A 16,914-nucleotide genomic window follows, 5' to 3' on the forward strand; every position below is an offset into this window, starting at 1 on the left:
GGCAGTCCCGGCTGATGCGGTCATAGGCTCAGGGCAAGTCCCTGCATCCTGTGCAGGCAGCAGAGGACAGCTGACATGGGGACATGACAGCCAGCCTGCACACAAGCATGAAGGGTTAGAGCTGCCCATGCTGCCTTCACCTGGCAAAGACCTGGGAACGGAGGCAGAGCCTTCCCACAACCCACCCCTTAGCCAGGGGGATTTGCTGCAGCCCTCCAGACAGCCCCACTGCACCAGACGGATGCACTTACAAGCACACTCTGCCAGCTGGAGTAGGATATTTAAGGATCCAGCTATGAGGAAAAGAAGAGATTGTGCCGAGGATTTACAGGTAAAACATGTATTTTGATTTAAAAGCGTGAACTTGGACAGAGGGCAAAGCGGAGGGAGACAAGCAAAGGGTTAGAGGGTGATGAAAGCATGGAACAAATTAAACTTATCTGGAATGCATCCAAAGCTCAAGTCAAATCCACATCCTCTTTCCATATGGAGATAGCTCACTGAGTTATACAGACTAAAGGAAGGAGGACTCGCATCTTCACCCTTAAATATGTAATTTGTGACTTTTAGATCCCAGCCGGTGGAAGAGTCAAACAGTGTGAGCCAAATCCCATTTAATTTATTCAGCAACACATCTGTGTGAAATATAGTCCAATTACAGGCATTAGGTTACTTTGCCATGGCTGCAGCCATTTGGCTTTTATTTCCAGCAGGCTCTAATTAAATTATCACAATGCAGGAGCAGACAAGTTTCCCTTATACGTGACTGCAATTAAAGACGTGCAATCACAACATTTTTTAAAGTGACTCCAATCAATTGGTTACAGTAAAGAGTACTATGTAATGAAGCAGTGGCTCCACTGTTAAGACTGAGAGAGAGTTTCTATTTCAATAATCTAGTTCCCTTTTATTTTGAGTTCTGTTCTCGGATAATTTATTTAAAGTTCATTATGTGTCTACAGCATATATCATTTGCCCTCAGCTTAGGCTGCAGAAGTCCCATTACAGCCAATTACTTAGTGTGATAAAATCTGCCGCAGCACAAACTGCTGCTTAATTAGATTTAAGTTTTGTCTAAATTCTATTTGTAATTCAGACAGCAAAATAATAAGGCCAACAGCAAAGACTCGCTGTCTCCTCTCACCGGTCACTGGCAACCTGTTGTGCTGGGTGTAATCTCAGCACAGTTCGGAAATGATCTCCTGCAGTGCTTTTCTTGTAAAAGTCGTTCCCACCCTGAGCATCCTTAACCAGCCTGGGGGTGGCCTGGCCTGTGACCCAAACCTTCTCCTGTCAGATATCTCACCCATAGCGAAAGGGATGGCTCTGAAAACTGCTGGAAAGTGGTCATTAGGGACTGCAGAGGCTGAGTGCTGCAATCGTGCCCTTTGGTGGTCATAGGTATTTGCCCTACGGTCCTTAGGTCCATTTGCAGCAGCAGCACACTGCTAGGCAGGGAAAAAAAAAGCTGCTGACAAAATGTTAATCCTACAAATCCACAAAGAAAACACAATGTTGCAGGGAGCAGCACCCAGCCATGCCCTTCAGCTCGGTTAATAGCTGTGCACTGTAAACACCACACGGTGTACAGAGCTCATGCTTCCTGGGGAGACAGCACGCCACAGCCTGCTGCTGTGGGATGGGGCATTTACTGCTAATCTGGTTAAACATTACCCATACCAGCTTCAGGCTGGTTTGGGGACAATGGTGACACTGCATTTCTTCTAACTGGCTTTCGTTTGCACATCACCCTCGCCTTCCCCTACACAAAGTGCATCTCTCTACTCAGGGTGTTACAGAGGCTCACAGAGAGCATTGGCTTTGCTCAGGCTGTCTTGTTCTTCTCACATGGCTGGATGGGACCAGGATGCCAGCCTGGAAAGCACTAGTGTGGAAATAGCTGCAAACCTGAATTTGAGCCACGAATTTACCCAAACCTTCCCCTGCACTATCCACCGCCATGAGAGGAGGTTTGAAGCTGCTTTGTTCTTTATAAACAAATGCCAATGTTTGGCATGCATCTCCTCAAGCTCCAGCTTCAGTTTTTAAAGAATTTTAAATGCATTTGAACCAAATGTTCCACACAATTTTGAATTTAAATCCTGCAATTTGTCACTGTGAGATCTCACAAATGAGTGAGGGTAGAAGTCACATAAAGAAAATACAGAGTGGAACAAGAAATGGAAGTGATGATTAAGTAGGATCCCTTTTAATAGACAAAAGGCAGGGTAATTTTAGGAAGGGCACCATCCCGTAAGAGGTTGCCTACCTCAGGAAGTAATTACAGTAGAGATTTATTCAATTTTCTCCCATCTAAACAGCTTTACAAGAAAACAGACATTCACACAAGTACATTTACTGGGCACAGTATTAGCAGTTATTTCCTAGGTGCTTCAGTGGCCCTGTATTTTCTACTAGAGAGGTACTACGTACTGGACAATCTCTACATCCCTTGAATCCTCCTCAAGTCCCAGAATGTATCTTGAGAATGGCTGCTTTGCAAGGTTGGATGTGTTTATTCTGATTTTTCAGAAAAATACTAAGACTACTGTCTAAGAAACACACCATTTATATATATTTTTAGGAATAGATATAACAGCTAATAGAAAACCTAAAAATATTGCAATTTTTTTGAGATATTAATCTTATTAATGAATTTTAAAAATGAAATATTTCTGTATCAGTTATTTTCAAGAAGTGGAAAGAAAAACATTACCTAACTACAGAGTCAAAAAGAATACGCAAACATTTCAACATCTGCTCTGTTTTCCAGTTAATTAGCAAGGATGTGAATAGCTTTTATGGAGCAGTAACATTCTGGACATTCCTCTCTATACTTCTGGTCAGTGGCACACCACAAGCAATCTTTCCTTCTGCTGCACTTGACCTCAAATGAGAACAGAAGTTGAACCGAGTGTACTGGGGAACACACCCCACTTACTGTGGTGCTGGGAGTCCTTCACATTTTAGCTATATTGTGCTTGTGCAGAGCCTTCCTTGAGAATACATATTTTAAAATAAAAATTGTATCTATCTCTAAATAGCTATGAATAAAAGGCCTATATACTAGGATCATTTTTCACCAAAGAAGCAAGACCATTCCATTTTTAATAAAGGCACTTAAAGAGTGGCAGTGATGGCAACTTGAAAGGAAAGACCTGGCTATTTGTTGGTTTTAACAGCTGGTAGAGGGTCTTATCCATCAGTGAACACTAATCATTTCTCTCTTCTTTAAGCATTAAGGAAAAAAACATGAACACAACGGGTGAAAATATAGCCAGCCCCACCTCCTGGCAGCCTACTAAAGGTGATTTTCCCAGCTGCACTGATGTAGAAGCTAGTCTGAAGACTTTGTACCTCCCCATTATGTACAGCATCATCTTCCTGGTGGGCTTCCCAGGAAATGTCATTGCCATCTGTGTTTACAGCTTCAAGATGAGGCCTTGGAAGAGCAGCACCATCATCATGATGAACCTGGCACTCACAGACCTGCTGTACCTAACCAGCCTCCCCTTCCTGATACACTACTACGCCAGTGGGGAGCACTGGATCTTTGGCGAATTCATGTGCAAGTTCATCCGCTTTGGCTTCCACTTCAACCTGTACAGCAGCATCCTCTTCCTCACGTGCTTCAGCGTCTTCCGCTATATGGTGATTGTCCACCCGATGAAGTTCCTCCACATCCAAAGGAAGTGTTGGACAGCAGTGGCTTGCGCAGCCATTTGGATGATCTCACTGGCAGCTGTCAGCCCCGTCAACTTTTTGATCTCCTCGAAAGAGGAGGAAAACAGGTTCTTATGCCTTGACCTTACCAGCTCTGAAAACCTGGGCACAATCCGGTGGTATAACTGGCTGCTGACCAGCCTAGCCTTCTTCTTGCCCCTGCTGACGGTGACTCTGTGCTATGTGTTCATTATTTGCACCTTGGCCACTGGGCTCCAGGCACAGGCTGGCTACAAACAGAAGGCTCGCAGACTCACCATCGTCCTCTTGGTGGTCTTCTATGTGTGCTTCCTCCCCTTCCACGTTTTTCGGATAGCTCGGCTTGAACTGCGGTTGCGTACAGCCAACTGCCATGTGGAGAAGCAAATCCATGCCGCCTATATCATCTCCCGGCCACTGGCTGCTCTCAACACGTGTGGTAACCTTCTCCTTTATGTCGTGATTGGAGGTGCCTTCCAGCAGGCCATCCTCTCCCTCACAAGGTGCAAGTGGAGCAAATACATTCAGCAGCCTGGGAGCAACAATTACACAAACAAGTCAGAAATCAACTTAAGGTTATGAAAGAGTCCCTTGGTGAGAATTCCAGCAAACCTGGGATGGCTTCGGTACCATAACGCCCTGCATAGGCAGGTGTGCTGATAATGCAGTGAGAATTGCAGCTGGTTTCTCACTCCCTCTGCAGTAGAGTGCTTGCCCAAAAAAGCTGTCTCAGGAGCAGGATGATACTTACCTCTCTTAGCGACCAAAGAAAAGGGAGTGAAAAGAAAAGATCTTAAGCCTCCTTGAAAGTAGAATTTTAAGTTACCCCATACGACCGTTTCTAAAGTTATTTGGGAAATGCAGGATTCTCTTGCTTCAGGCTCTGTGGCTGGTTACAGAAACACAGGGAGCTTAGTTTGGACAAGAGAACAACTTCCATTGACTTCAGTGCTGTCACTGATGCAGTGCTTTGTTTATTAGAGCTGGAGTGAGATGCAGCAAATTGTCACGGTTGCTGAAACCACTGAATTACATAGTTAGAAAGCACCTAGATAATCATATGTTTTCAAATTAGATGGACCTGATGAGCACGGGCCACTGAAGAACTGAATCACAAAATCTCAGTTGTCCCAGGGAAGGATGAGAGAGAAGAACCAAAGGAGGAAACATGGTGAATATAAGGAAATATATACAAGGAGATACATATACGGAGAAAAGGAAGGAACAAGGAATTAAAAAACAAAACAAAAAAAAAAAACAACCAACCAAACATACCAAAACCTCAGTCATGTTAATGACCACCTCAGAAAAATACTAGAACAAACGATCACATGATGAGTCTACAGAAGATGAGTACATTTGACTACCAGCCAGTACGAGTCTATCAGGTATGTACAAAAACATATTAATCTGATTTCCTACTACAACACATTAGGAAAAGAAACGTGTCATAAATCTTGACTTCAGAAAGAGTTTTGACATTGTCTGAGGTGATACTCCTCTGTGCAAGCTAAGGAAAACAGTCTAGAGGATATTAGTAACTACTTTTGCTGGTTACAGTGCTGTGCTCAGAGTGGTTTACTATTGAAGTAGAGGGAGCCACTGAGTGGGGATTTGACCAGTCTGTCCCAGGTTTAGGGATATTTAGTGTTTTCATTAGCGAGTTGGATGATGAAATAAAGTCTGTTTATCATATTTGCAGAAGACATGAAGCTGAGAGGACAAAATTATGTTGACAAATTGCAGCTATGGTCTGAAACAGCACAGGATGCTACAACGCAGTGACAGGTGCAATGTACTGCATTTAAGTAGAAATAATGAATTGTACAAACACAAAATGAGTAAAAACTATTTAGGTAATGGTTCAGTAGAGAAAGTCCAACTGTTGCAGAAAATCATAGGAGCTGGCAGTTTCAGTGGGCTGACAATGTTTTGCTGTTTTTCAGTTCTAAAAGAGGCAGATGCCATGCTGGGATGCATAAAGAAGAATAAAACGTGCAAGGCGTGTGAAGCAGCCCTTACACCCTCCTCAGCGTTGTTAACCTCTCAGCTGGAGCACTGTGTCTGGTCTTGGAGGTTGCCCTTCAGGGAAGACCAGATGAGTGAAGCATGGTAAGAACTCTCAGAGGAATGACCAAAGAGGAAAGGAACTGGACAGAAAACCAAATGGTCTGAAAACACCCCAAGGGGGAAGTATCAGGAAAGGCTTTCTCTTTGGGCAGGTGATGAAGCACTAGAAAGACAAAAGGAGCCTGTGATGTCAGGTGTCTGAAGGATCAGGCTATCAAGGCATTTAGAAAGAGGGACACAAAACCACCTGATTTCTGTATGTCCCTTTTGGCCTCTAAGCTCTGCAGTTAGGCATACATTACTGGTAGCATCAGTGCTAGTGAAACAAGTCATGCCAGGGGACATCCCTGGCACTGAAGGTTGTCTTACCACCCTGCCATGGAATGGAGGAGCCTGGGGCATAGTGTCTGGCCAGCAGCAGACACCACACTCCCTGGCAAAGCCTGGTACCCCCTGTGGGTTAGCACCACTCCCCATAGGCAGCACTGCATGGGTACCACATGTAAGTAGGTCAAACATTGTAATGTTTTGCATGACTTATGGACATTTAAAGCATTTTATTTGGTAAAGACACGACCATCAGATACATTGTTTAGAAACAATGCAACAGGCCTTTTGACACGTTTTCTGTTTCGGATTGTCCTCTTCTTTACTTGGAAATGTCAGTCTGATTTTTTCAGGTTGCCACTAGGTGGTGATCATTCGTGGTCAAGCTACCTGGTTTCACACATGCATGTTTGATTCAAAACCACAACTTACACAAATATACGAGATGATTCACATGAGATGTCTTTTTTTTTTTTTTTTTTGACATAGATTCATATTATCCTACCTCTCCAACATGGACAAAAAGTACAAAAAGGCATAAATTCTCTTCTCTTTCACATAAGTGAAAGCCCAAGATGTGTCTACTACTTAACACATCTGAAGCCTCTGAATGGGTTAAAAATTTTTTTTTTTTTTTTTTTTTTTTTTTTTCATCTTTGAGCAAGGACCATCATTTCATTTTTAATTTTTGTTCTCAGAAGCTCTTCTGTCTCAAGCCCAAGCTGAGCTTATCATACACAGACAGAAGCTTTTACATAAAATTACACATACAACACAAAATGGGGTGGCTAAAGGTAAAAAGTGTGGAATGGAAGTGTTCATGGCTTTTCATCTCTGCCAGCAAGAAGAGTGACAGTCCTCCAGTTTCAGTGGCTTGGAGAGGGGCTGCTTTTCCATCTCCTCCTCTTTCCTTAACGTTGCTGTAGTTTGGTTGCCTTCTACCTGTCTCACCTACTGCCTCTCTTCATTCAGTTGGGGCTAAACTAGCTGATTTTAAAGTGCTGAAGCAGATTAGGGAATACTCCTGGGAACCATGGTTCATCAGTGGGGCAATAATATCCACTAGAAGAGCAGCTTGGCTCCATTACCTTGGCTGAATTTAAAAAAGGACAAAAGCTCAACCTTAGCGCAGGCATTTTTAATGAATTCAAGGTCTGCTCAGGTGCTCTGTGGGACTGAGAGATCATTATCTCATGTGACTCATTCATTTTGCTTACTGTGGAGGATGAGATCTCGATAGCTTCTAATTTTAGTAGCTGTAAGTTTACTGCTGAAACAAGGATAAGTGCTTCAATTGCAGTAAACAGGAGACACTTTCCAAACTCTGTATGCAGTGTGACAACAAAGCTACATAAATTAATATGCTATTGCAGGCTAATTCATAGTGTAGTTATGCTCCAGTAACCAGGTTTCTGTTAAAAATCTCTAGCACGTTTGTCTGCAAAGACAGTCATGTCAACTCAAGTACATGCCAGCCAGCTACCCTCTGCCAGGGACTGCAGAGTCCAAAAAAGAAACTTTGCAAGGTAAACTAGGTTCACACCTCTCAAAGAGATGTCAGCTCTGATGAAGCTAACGAAGAAGTTATGGAATTGCTGACTGCTTCTGTAGACATGTCAAACCTTATTCTTCACAGTGACTCACTCAGTGTCAGAGATTGCAGCAGAGTAATTTTCTACCATTAATTGCCAGGAAAGGCAAACAGCATTTTTTACCCTTTCTGCCCACATCTTCTGTTCCCGTAAGAAGTGGAAGCAAAACTCAAACTCACCTCATACTCAGACCTCCAAGATAGAAAAAATACTGACTGCAACATTCTACATAACAAACAAACAAAACAATAACTTGCAAAACACGCCTGTGTCTTGATCCAAATGCTTTTCAAACAATTCCACTGCTCTGTGTCTGACTGAATGCCTAAAAAGAGGGTAGAGTATACTGCATATGGTACCAGAATGAATAACCTGGTTAACAGCTAGTAGAGCAAAAAGCTACCATAACTTGATAATGGTTGACTATCCTAAGGTCTGTGTTGGATGTTGATGTGAGACAAGGCTGCAGTTTTATCCCTGTGTAATGGTATGTGCGGTTGGGCTGCTGTGATGTTAGCTCTACAGTTTAACTCTACAGCAGCGATCCGCCACGTGAAGGGAGGGTAGTGCCAGCCCCACCACTGAGTCATTTAGACCTCAGACAGATGTTGTCATTTTGTTGATGAGGCTAAGCTGGCAGAATAAACTTGGAATGACTGCTTCCTTCTGTCACTGTTTTGTACTCTGACAATGCAGGTTGAATGAACCTAAACACTGAAACCACAAACAAGAGTTTGTATTCTATTGCTACCAGCCCCAAAAAGCATTTGCCTTTCCCTGCCAGCAGAATATGAGAAGAGATGTAAAAACAAAAAACAAAACAACAACAAACAAACAAAAACAAACAAACAAACAATAACAAAAAAAAAAAAAAAAACACTTGCTCTGTTCCTTTATCTTTCCTTCTTTCCTTGTGAAAGTAGAGGCATTTGGTGGTGTCAGCAAATGTCACTTTGATGCAACGGCCACACAATTAAGTCTAGGAGGAACAGAAGTTTGCCCTAAAGAAGGCATACCGCAATGCTTGTCATCTGACTGGTAACTGGAAAAGATCAGTGTTTTTAACTAATATGTCTTTCTTGTTTCTCAAGATTCTTGTGTGCTGTAGTAGAAAGCAGAGCCAGTGAGACAATTTCTAACACAGGAGAAAAAATGCATTCCTTCTTTGAGTCAGAGCTGTACTCTGGGACCCAGGGGGAGAAGAAGGAAAGTTGGTAAACACTGTGCTGAGTGTCTTTCCCAAATAAAATTTAAGACTCAAATGCTGATTTTTTAAAACACACAGAGGGAATGCGATTTCTCTGGGTTGCTGCAGGCAAGTATAATGCAGAGTATGTTTGGTTCATCATTGCTAGAATCTTAAAAGGTATTTGAAGTAAAATGTATTTTATCTCCTAAGATATCTCCTCAGTTTCTCTGCTCCCACAATGGATGGTATCACTGATACCTAAACCTAAAGAGAGGTGATTGGCTGGAAGCTTCAGTAACAGTGATGCTCTCTGCTTTTACAAGTAAAACAAAACTCTGAGCTCGAAAGGAAGGAAGGAAGGAAGGAAGGAAGGAAGGAAGGAAGGAAGGAAGGAAGGAAGGAAGGAAGGAAGGAAGGAAGGAAGGAAGGAAGGTGCTTTTCCACTTTTGCAATCAAATTACTTTACAGATTTTCTTTTACTTTATAAAACAGTAAAAGAATAGAAGGTGAAGAAGAGAAGAATACAGCTTTGGGAGCAGATGGCCAACACTACATTGAATCCTAATAAAACAAGATAGAAGGTACTATCTCCTGGAACATCTTCCTTCATGTATTTTCATTAAACATGGTTGTGTTCCCAGCACGCTTCCTTGTCACCAAAGTGAGCAAACCTGCTACGAGGTTGCTCTGACCTTCCCTCTCCCTTCACCACAACCAGCCTCAGGTTCCATCAGCTTTTTGGAAGAATTATTAGGAAATTCATTCTATGCCTTCTAATGGTTCTCCTAAAATCTCTGTGGTTCCAGTTTGCCCCTGAGAAGCACTGGTTAGCTGGCAGCCTCCCAGGTCACTTTCAAGAGAATTGTCCTGCATCTAGCAGAACCCATCCTTTGCTGGTGGACCTGTAGCAAGAAATTTTGGTACTACCACATGAGCACCCCATGATAGCTCAGCTCTTTCCCTCTCTTTTCATAGACTTTCATGTCTTTTCACCACCATGCAAGTTGATGCCCTGGACTTGCAGCTGACAGGGCTCAAAAACACCTTCTTGTGAGGGCCTTCAAAGGGCATCCAAGGTACCTTGACAAACAGCACTCACACATCCTGTACTGGGGCTATATTGGTAAACTAAGCTGGGCAAGAAGGAGGTGGTTTGGCACAAAGCAGGGAAGTACTACGGGTGGATTTATTTCCATCCCCAAATGATCCCAAAGGGGCAATTTTCCACTGAGTGAACCAGGCTGGTCCAATTGTTTATGGTCTCGGCAATAATAAAGAAGACCTAGGAGACAGAGAGATACAAATATACTGTGCAACAATTTAAAGCAATAAATCTTTTTGAAAGTTCCCTTTTCCCTTTGCTTCATGAGGCTTTTTAGCAACAGGAAGTTATCTTAACAGACAAGGCAGCAGCAGCTGCCCACAGGAGTTTTCTCACACTTACCTGTCTGTTGGTAAGCTGCACAGAGATATTTTATACATCACCCTGATTTTAGAGGTGATGAAACTGAGGCACAGTGGAGTTAAAGCAACTCGCCTCTGGTCACAAAGCAAATTAGCAGCCAGGCAGGGAAGAGATCAGTTCCCAGCCCAGAGCTTTTACAAAGTGCATTAAAGGCTTAGGGTAAGGTTTTTAAGGGAGTCTTGATTGCTCAGTTGTGGCATGTCAGGAATAAAAGCTGAGTTAGACTAGCATCTGCTCTGCTCAGCCCCCTCAATGCCGCATTCTGCATCTGTGAAAGGAGCTTCCCTCACTTCTGTTTTCCTTTGGAGAAGGTTTTGGGGAACTAGCTCACCAGAGGTATTTGGCTACCACTGTGTGTGATCTCAGCCAGGAGCCAGCAGTGAGCTGTGCTCATCCCATTCATCAGTTTGTATCAAGGAGGTTTTAATTTGCAGGTTATCATGAAGCATCAGCAGCAGTACAGGGGACCCTTTTGCAGTGGCATGTGCAAGTCACACCACAGGCCAGGAAGTTTTTCTCCCCTTGGTGCAAAGCCACATAACTATCGAGCTGCCTTCACCCAAGGAGCAGGGCCCCACTGCTCACCCAGTGCATGCACTGATGCCAGGAGAGCACATGGGTTCAGGTAGCACAGCCCAGAGCTGAGCAGAGCTGGGGCCAGGAGCCTACCCAGCACACCCTGATTCACATTTGTCTGCTATGTTCTGCCTTCAGATACAACTGACAGCACTCTCCTTGATCTCGAAGAAGAGCAAATGGGGTTGAGATGCAGCTTTTAATACGTCTTCTGAATATCCCCTCTCAATATTATAAATATCACAATACTTACTTATCCTAGTTCAGTATGTGGCTGACAAATATCAGTGAAAACACTCTCTATCAGAACAAAATCCTGGCAGCATATCCCCCCCCCCTTTTTTTTTTCCCAAAAATGTCAACCTCAGTTCCACCGAGGAAGGGAGAGGACAGGAACTGGGCATCGTATTGTGCTGGAAGCACCATGAGAACCAGTTACTGCAGTAATTCCCGGATCTGCATTAGGGGCTTCAGCCTCCTGTCCTCCACCAGCGAGGCGCTGCTGGTGCTATAATTCAAATTCCCACTAGAGGGTAGACAAAACATTTCTAGTAAAAGGATCACCTTGGGAAAAAAAAAATAATAATAAAAAATAATAAAAAAAATAATAAAAAAGTATGCGGGAAACCAGTGAGTGATTTGGAAAAGGAAGTCTGGGCTGGAGAAGCAGCAGGGCACAGAAAAAGGAAGATCAAAAGGCTGTTTATACCATCCACAAGAGCAAGGTGGGAGCATTGTTCCAGCTTTTTCCAAAGAAACACAATCTGTGGCCTATACTTTTAAATCAAGTACGGCTAGCATGCCTATGTGGTTATAAACATGTAAATTATCATAGATCAAATACAGCTGATATTGTCCCCATGGATGTTATCTTACAAGCAGCGATAGGGACCATTTAAGCACAGCAAATGGTTAGAAAGGATAAATGCAGGGAGTTAGTTTATCCACTTCAGGGCAGCAGTGAATTCACCCCCTCCTGACTGCTGAGCCAAACACGACAAATGGTGGATTTCTCCCTTTCTCCCTTATTATTGGCCACTCTAGAGTTGCAGGTAATAACAGCTTGTGTTTTCTCATCACACATCTCTCCACTGCTGAAATGCAGTCTTCTCTAAAGCTGGCTGCGGGAGGGGAAAGTGTGGCATCAGCACATCTTTCTCTCCTTGCTCTCCCCAGCAGAGCAGATCTCTCTCCAAGTGGTCTCAGGGTCTGCATCAAAGATACGGGCACTGGGAACAGATCTTTCTCACCGCACACCCTGCATCTCTGAAGCAGGCTTTCACGCTGATTCAGTATGTACCAAGCCAGGGAAAGCAAATGAGTTCAGAGTTTATTTTCTAATTTAGTCCCAGATCTATAAAGATGGCATAAGACTGAGAAGCACCACCTAGGTGAGTTAAATGACATTTGTGAATGCTGAGCAGCTCTTTGATTTGAACTTCTTAAGTGTAACTTGTTTAGCCATCCACTGTTTTCCCAGAAAATGCCCAGTGTTCAAACAGAGGCGCCCATCAATGCAGCCCTGCTTCCCTCTGGGTGCAGAGCCAGAGCTCCTGGGGACACGCACCAAGAAAAGCCCTCCTGCCCTGAAGGTACTGTGGCTGGGACAGCTCTCACACTGGGATGTGGAATACTTTCTTCTCCCTGATGTTAGAGGCCGAATTAATGGCACTTTGGGACAGGCACAGCGGTGTTTCCTACTGCAAGAGCTGTGCTGTCATGTCTCATCCCAAAGTAAAGGTGGGTTTTTGAATTCAAGGAGTGTTGCCCCTTCACTCTGGATAGGCCACACCTGCTGACACGGTCTTATGGATGGCCACCATTCTCCCTCCAGTCAAACGAGCTGACCAAATTGGGAGAGATGTGACACTATGGGCAGTAGTCTCCACAGTCATCACATCAAAGCAAAATAGGAGGTGTGTCTGGAGACGGTTACATCGGTGGCCCACGGAGAGGAGCCCTTCAGGCAGCAGCATGTGTTTTCACCATCCCAAGACACGTGAATCCATTGTAATGGGGTTTTCACAGCACGTCACTGGGAGGGAAGGAATAAACATTAATCCTGAAATGCAGTCCTGACAAATAAGGTTAAATTATATATTCCCCGTCTGACTTTTGGTGTAATGTTTGGATGGTACTTCTGCTGGATACCAGCAATGGCTAGGGAGAGGTATCTGGAATTCAGCACAGGGCTGTATTTGGTGTCTTCTAGACCACCACAAGTGATCAGATTTCTCTACCCTGAAGTTATCAATACCTCTGCCACCTGTCCTTGCTGTGATAACTGTGAGAACTACCTCAAGTGATGTACTTCCCATGCAAAAATCTCCTCCTTCATCACTCCTAAGGAAAAGTTATGTAGTACTGAAGAAAGAGTTTTTGTTCTACAAAAGTCTGTGCCGGTGGGTGGAAACTAGCAAATTTCTCTTGCAGGGAGTCAAGAAAGTGACTTTGGTCACAACCAGATGGATCTCAGCAGGTGTTCTTTCACCACATTTTTTTGTCTCAGGGGAGCATTTGATTTTAAATTTTATACAAATTCTCCTTTTCTTGCATTATCTGAAAAATATTGTAGTACAAAGAGATGACCTTTAGTCTGGACACTTTTATGTATTCATTTTTGAGGCCTCCTGGAGAAATTCAAGGCGTTCCACTGGTTTAACAAAGCTTAAACCACGTGTCTGGCTTCAGCTGTACAGTAGGTCCTTCTTGTTGCTGTCTTTCTGTGGTTCATGAAATGCATCATCTCTTCCACACAAGTTTCCACTCTAAACCTTTCTGCTCCTAGGTGGACAGTGGAGGTTTTTGTACTTCTGCTTTGTGAGCCAGAGATACCGGAGGGAGAAAAGCCACATTAAGCAGCTTCTGAACCGGGTCTTCAAAGAAACAATAAACTGTACCACTGCCGAACCTCTCTTTCTATTGCTTGCACAGACCTCTATAGCAGACAGCTTATTTTCCCCCACCCTGGCATTCAGAGCCCATATGATATTCTACTGCCTTGTAACGACATCAGCAATTTACCCTTGCTGTCCAGGAGACATCAGCTCAATCCAGGTGCTACCACGTTAATGGTGAGGGTTATCTTTGCACAGCAACCATTGAGGGTGGGAATTAGGAAAAAATTACCCTGTCCAAGATGAGCGATCCATTTTCTCTCAGAATTAGGGCTGGCTTCTCTGTATTTAGTTTATCGGGGGAGAAATTAGACATTCTGATTTCAGACAATAAAAAAAAAAATCCAGCAGAATGCCTTTCCCTCAGGAAATGCTGAGTCAACAGAGTCAAAACGCTTCACATGAATGTCTTGAATCTATCAAAAATGTTGACAGAAAGCAGGTAGGCAGCATCCAGGGTAGCTACCAGCCAGAGAAGCAGTCCCACATGGAGAATGGGAGAGATGACAATGATGGGATGGAGAAGACTGCTGGCCACAGAAGCTGCTTAGTCCAGCATGGTCCAGCTCCTCTCATGGGACAGAACAGGTTTCTCTCTGAAGTGCTCCATCAGCATGGGAGGGGGACACAAGAAACACAAAATATGATAATCTGCTGCTTCTCCCAGATTTTACACAAAAGCCTGTGCTGCTGGGCTCTGTGGTTGAGCTGCTACGCCAGACATAAATAATGCTGTTGGGAGTTTCTAGGAGAGAAGTGCAAGGCCCTGCTCCAGGATGTTTAGCATCACAAAAATTTCCATCCAGGCCCAGATTATGCAGTGAGCTCACCCTTATTATATTCACTAGTGATTTGGGCAATGGGGTAGAAAGTATACCCTTTAAGCATGCAGACGACAAGATGACTGCCGGCATGCTGGAGTACAGCATTCGATTCAAAGCAATTTACAGAAATCGGAGAAATGGTCTGAAAAAAACAGGATGCAATTCAGTGAGGACAAATGAAAAATTTATGTTTGTGGGAAAATAACCAAAACTGCACAAATCAGGACTATCTGCTTAGGCAGCAGTACTGCGGTAAAGAATCGAAGGTCTATGCAGATCACAAGCTGAATATGAGTCAAATATGCTGCAAAAAAAGGCAAACAGTAGAGTGGGATGTGGAAATAAGAGTACAGAGTGCAGGACAGTACGAGTAACCCTTCTGCTTTGGTAACGTGTCTGGTGAGGTGGTGCAACTGGTCTAACTCTGCACTTCAAGAAGGGAGGGGATGGGGTGGACAGAGGTTCAAAGCAAAGCCAACAAAAAGGAAAAGTTTGTGGGACTGGGATTTGTTCAACATAGAAGAAGCAGCACTGGAGGAAAGAAGACAGAAACCTTCGTACCTGTAGCCAGAGAGCAGGATGCCCCTGGCTGGGACTAGCTTGGGAAGATGTCAGACATGAGGCAACATGTGCTGTGAGCACAAGAGTGGTTTGGTAGGGAGGAGATTTGAGAAGAGGTTGGAAAAAACATCTGCTGGGACTGCCAAGGATACGACCTTATCTGGGGCAGCAGACAGGCTCCTGAGGAGTTTCCTTCCACCCCACCTCCTGCAATGCCAGAAGGCAAAGCCCCTTTGAATCGGGACACAGGATTTCAGGAGAGACAGGCAACTCACTGCACGCACCAAGATAATCCTGCGGAGGGGAGGTGTCTGCGCTTGGCTTGCTGCACTGACAGTGCCATTGCAGGGCCAGATGCTCTGCTGATGTGAATTAACTTGGCTCCAAAGATGGTGGCAATACACCAGTTTACACCTCCTTAGAAAATTATGTGCAAAATCTAATGCAAACGCCCCCCATTAGCAATTCCCTCGTCAGGTTCTAGCAGGCCATCAGTCATGCCAATACGCAGCAGGAGGATTGTATGTTAGGAAAATGCAGAACAGTGGCTACAACGCTTCCCCTGACCCCAAACACTATATCTTTCATCTTAATGCCAACAATCAAACCGTGGCTTTTGAAAAAGAAAGAAAAAAAAAGAAAGAAAGAATAAAAGTTAGGGTCAAGCACACAGAGCTTCTTCTGTCTTTTATTTTCTATTTTCTTACTTTGGAGAAGTGAAATCTGTCATATGGTGCTGTGATTTCTTCACCGTCTCCCTACTATTGCCAACTTTAATAGATACCTTCACAGTATTTATAATAGGCAGTGCCAGCTTTGAGAGCAATGACAAAAATACACTGCATAATTATTCTCTGCCATGGAGTACACACAGGGCTTGCTTGTGAAGTTAGGTGGGGGCACCGTTTTCTGCCAGCTCTCTGCTTGGGCTGAGAGAGCAAGGTGCACACCCTCATCTATTTGCTAGGCATTTTCCTTCAAAGATTCTTCTCCAGCAGGAACCAGTCCCACCACAGACCAGCAGCAAAGTGCTACTTTCTGAGTTACATGGCTCTGATTTTCCTGTGCTCCACAGTTTTTGCATTTGGCCTATGTAAACCACCACAGCTTGTTCACTGCTCTCGTCTTCAAAAGGACAGAATGACACTCGCATGTGCTGAAGTGCTGGTGTTTTAGCTGAAACTTTTTCCCTGATGGAGACAAATGGAATACATCAGCTTATGGCAGAGATCTCCAGCTGACTAGGCATGGCAGTTAAGCCTGGTGCTTTGTTTGTTCAAGTCCTGCAAATCTCAAGAGTGGGAGCAGGAGATCTGACCAAAGCCCAGGAGTGACCATGAAGCTCTGGGTGAAAGCTAGCATGGAAAGGCAAAGCAAGAGAAAGATTCAGCAGGAAAAAAAAAAAAAAAAAAAAAAAAAAAAAAAAAAAAGCACCTCCCTTTTGTACATTTGATTTAGATGAACCCAAAACAATCTGAGGAAAAAGGCTAGATTTAAAATAAAGATGAAAGCATGAATTCTACAGGCTCAGCTTGTAGGAATTATCTCCTTGAAAGGCTATTTCAACAATCCAAGCCTCCACCCAGTCTGAATTGCTGGAGAGCCATTTATTTGCTCAAGGATAATAATGCTTAGCACTTAAGCATCATTTAAAGAGCGGGAGACTCTTCCAAAGGCAGGGCAGATTCTTGCTGAGTGACTCTCAGGGGGA

At 43.8% G+C, this 16,914-nt stretch overlaps 1 protein-coding gene across 1 annotated transcript; it reads left to right on the top strand.

Annotated features, from left to right (window-relative positions):
• Positions 1-252: 252 nt before the first annotated feature.
• On the top strand, positions 253-4,284 carry LOC118162747 (2-oxoglutarate receptor 1-like). The gene is made up of 2 exons (XM_035319145.1): positions 253-331; positions 3,237-4,284. Exon 2 carries the CDS (start codon positions 3,253-3,255, stop codon positions 4,282-4,284), a length of 1,032 nt encoding a protein of 343 aa, XP_035175036.1. The 5' UTR covers positions 253-331; positions 3,237-3,252.
• The last annotated feature ends 12,630 nt before the right edge of the window (positions 4,285-16,914 follow it).

The sequence above is a fragment of the Oxyura jamaicensis genome, chromosome 1 (genome assembly GCF_011077185.1).
Source record: "Oxyura jamaicensis isolate SHBP4307 breed ruddy duck chromosome 1, BPBGC_Ojam_1.0, whole genome shotgun sequence".
Classification (NCBI taxonomy): Eukaryota; Metazoa; Chordata; class Aves; order Anseriformes; family Anatidae; genus Oxyura; species Oxyura jamaicensis.

Excerpts from the sequence above, each read along its gene's own strand:
- LOC118162747 (XM_035319145.1), top strand. The coding sequence starts at position 3,253 with ATGAACACAACGGGTGAAAATATAGCCAGCCCCACCTCCTGGCAGCCT.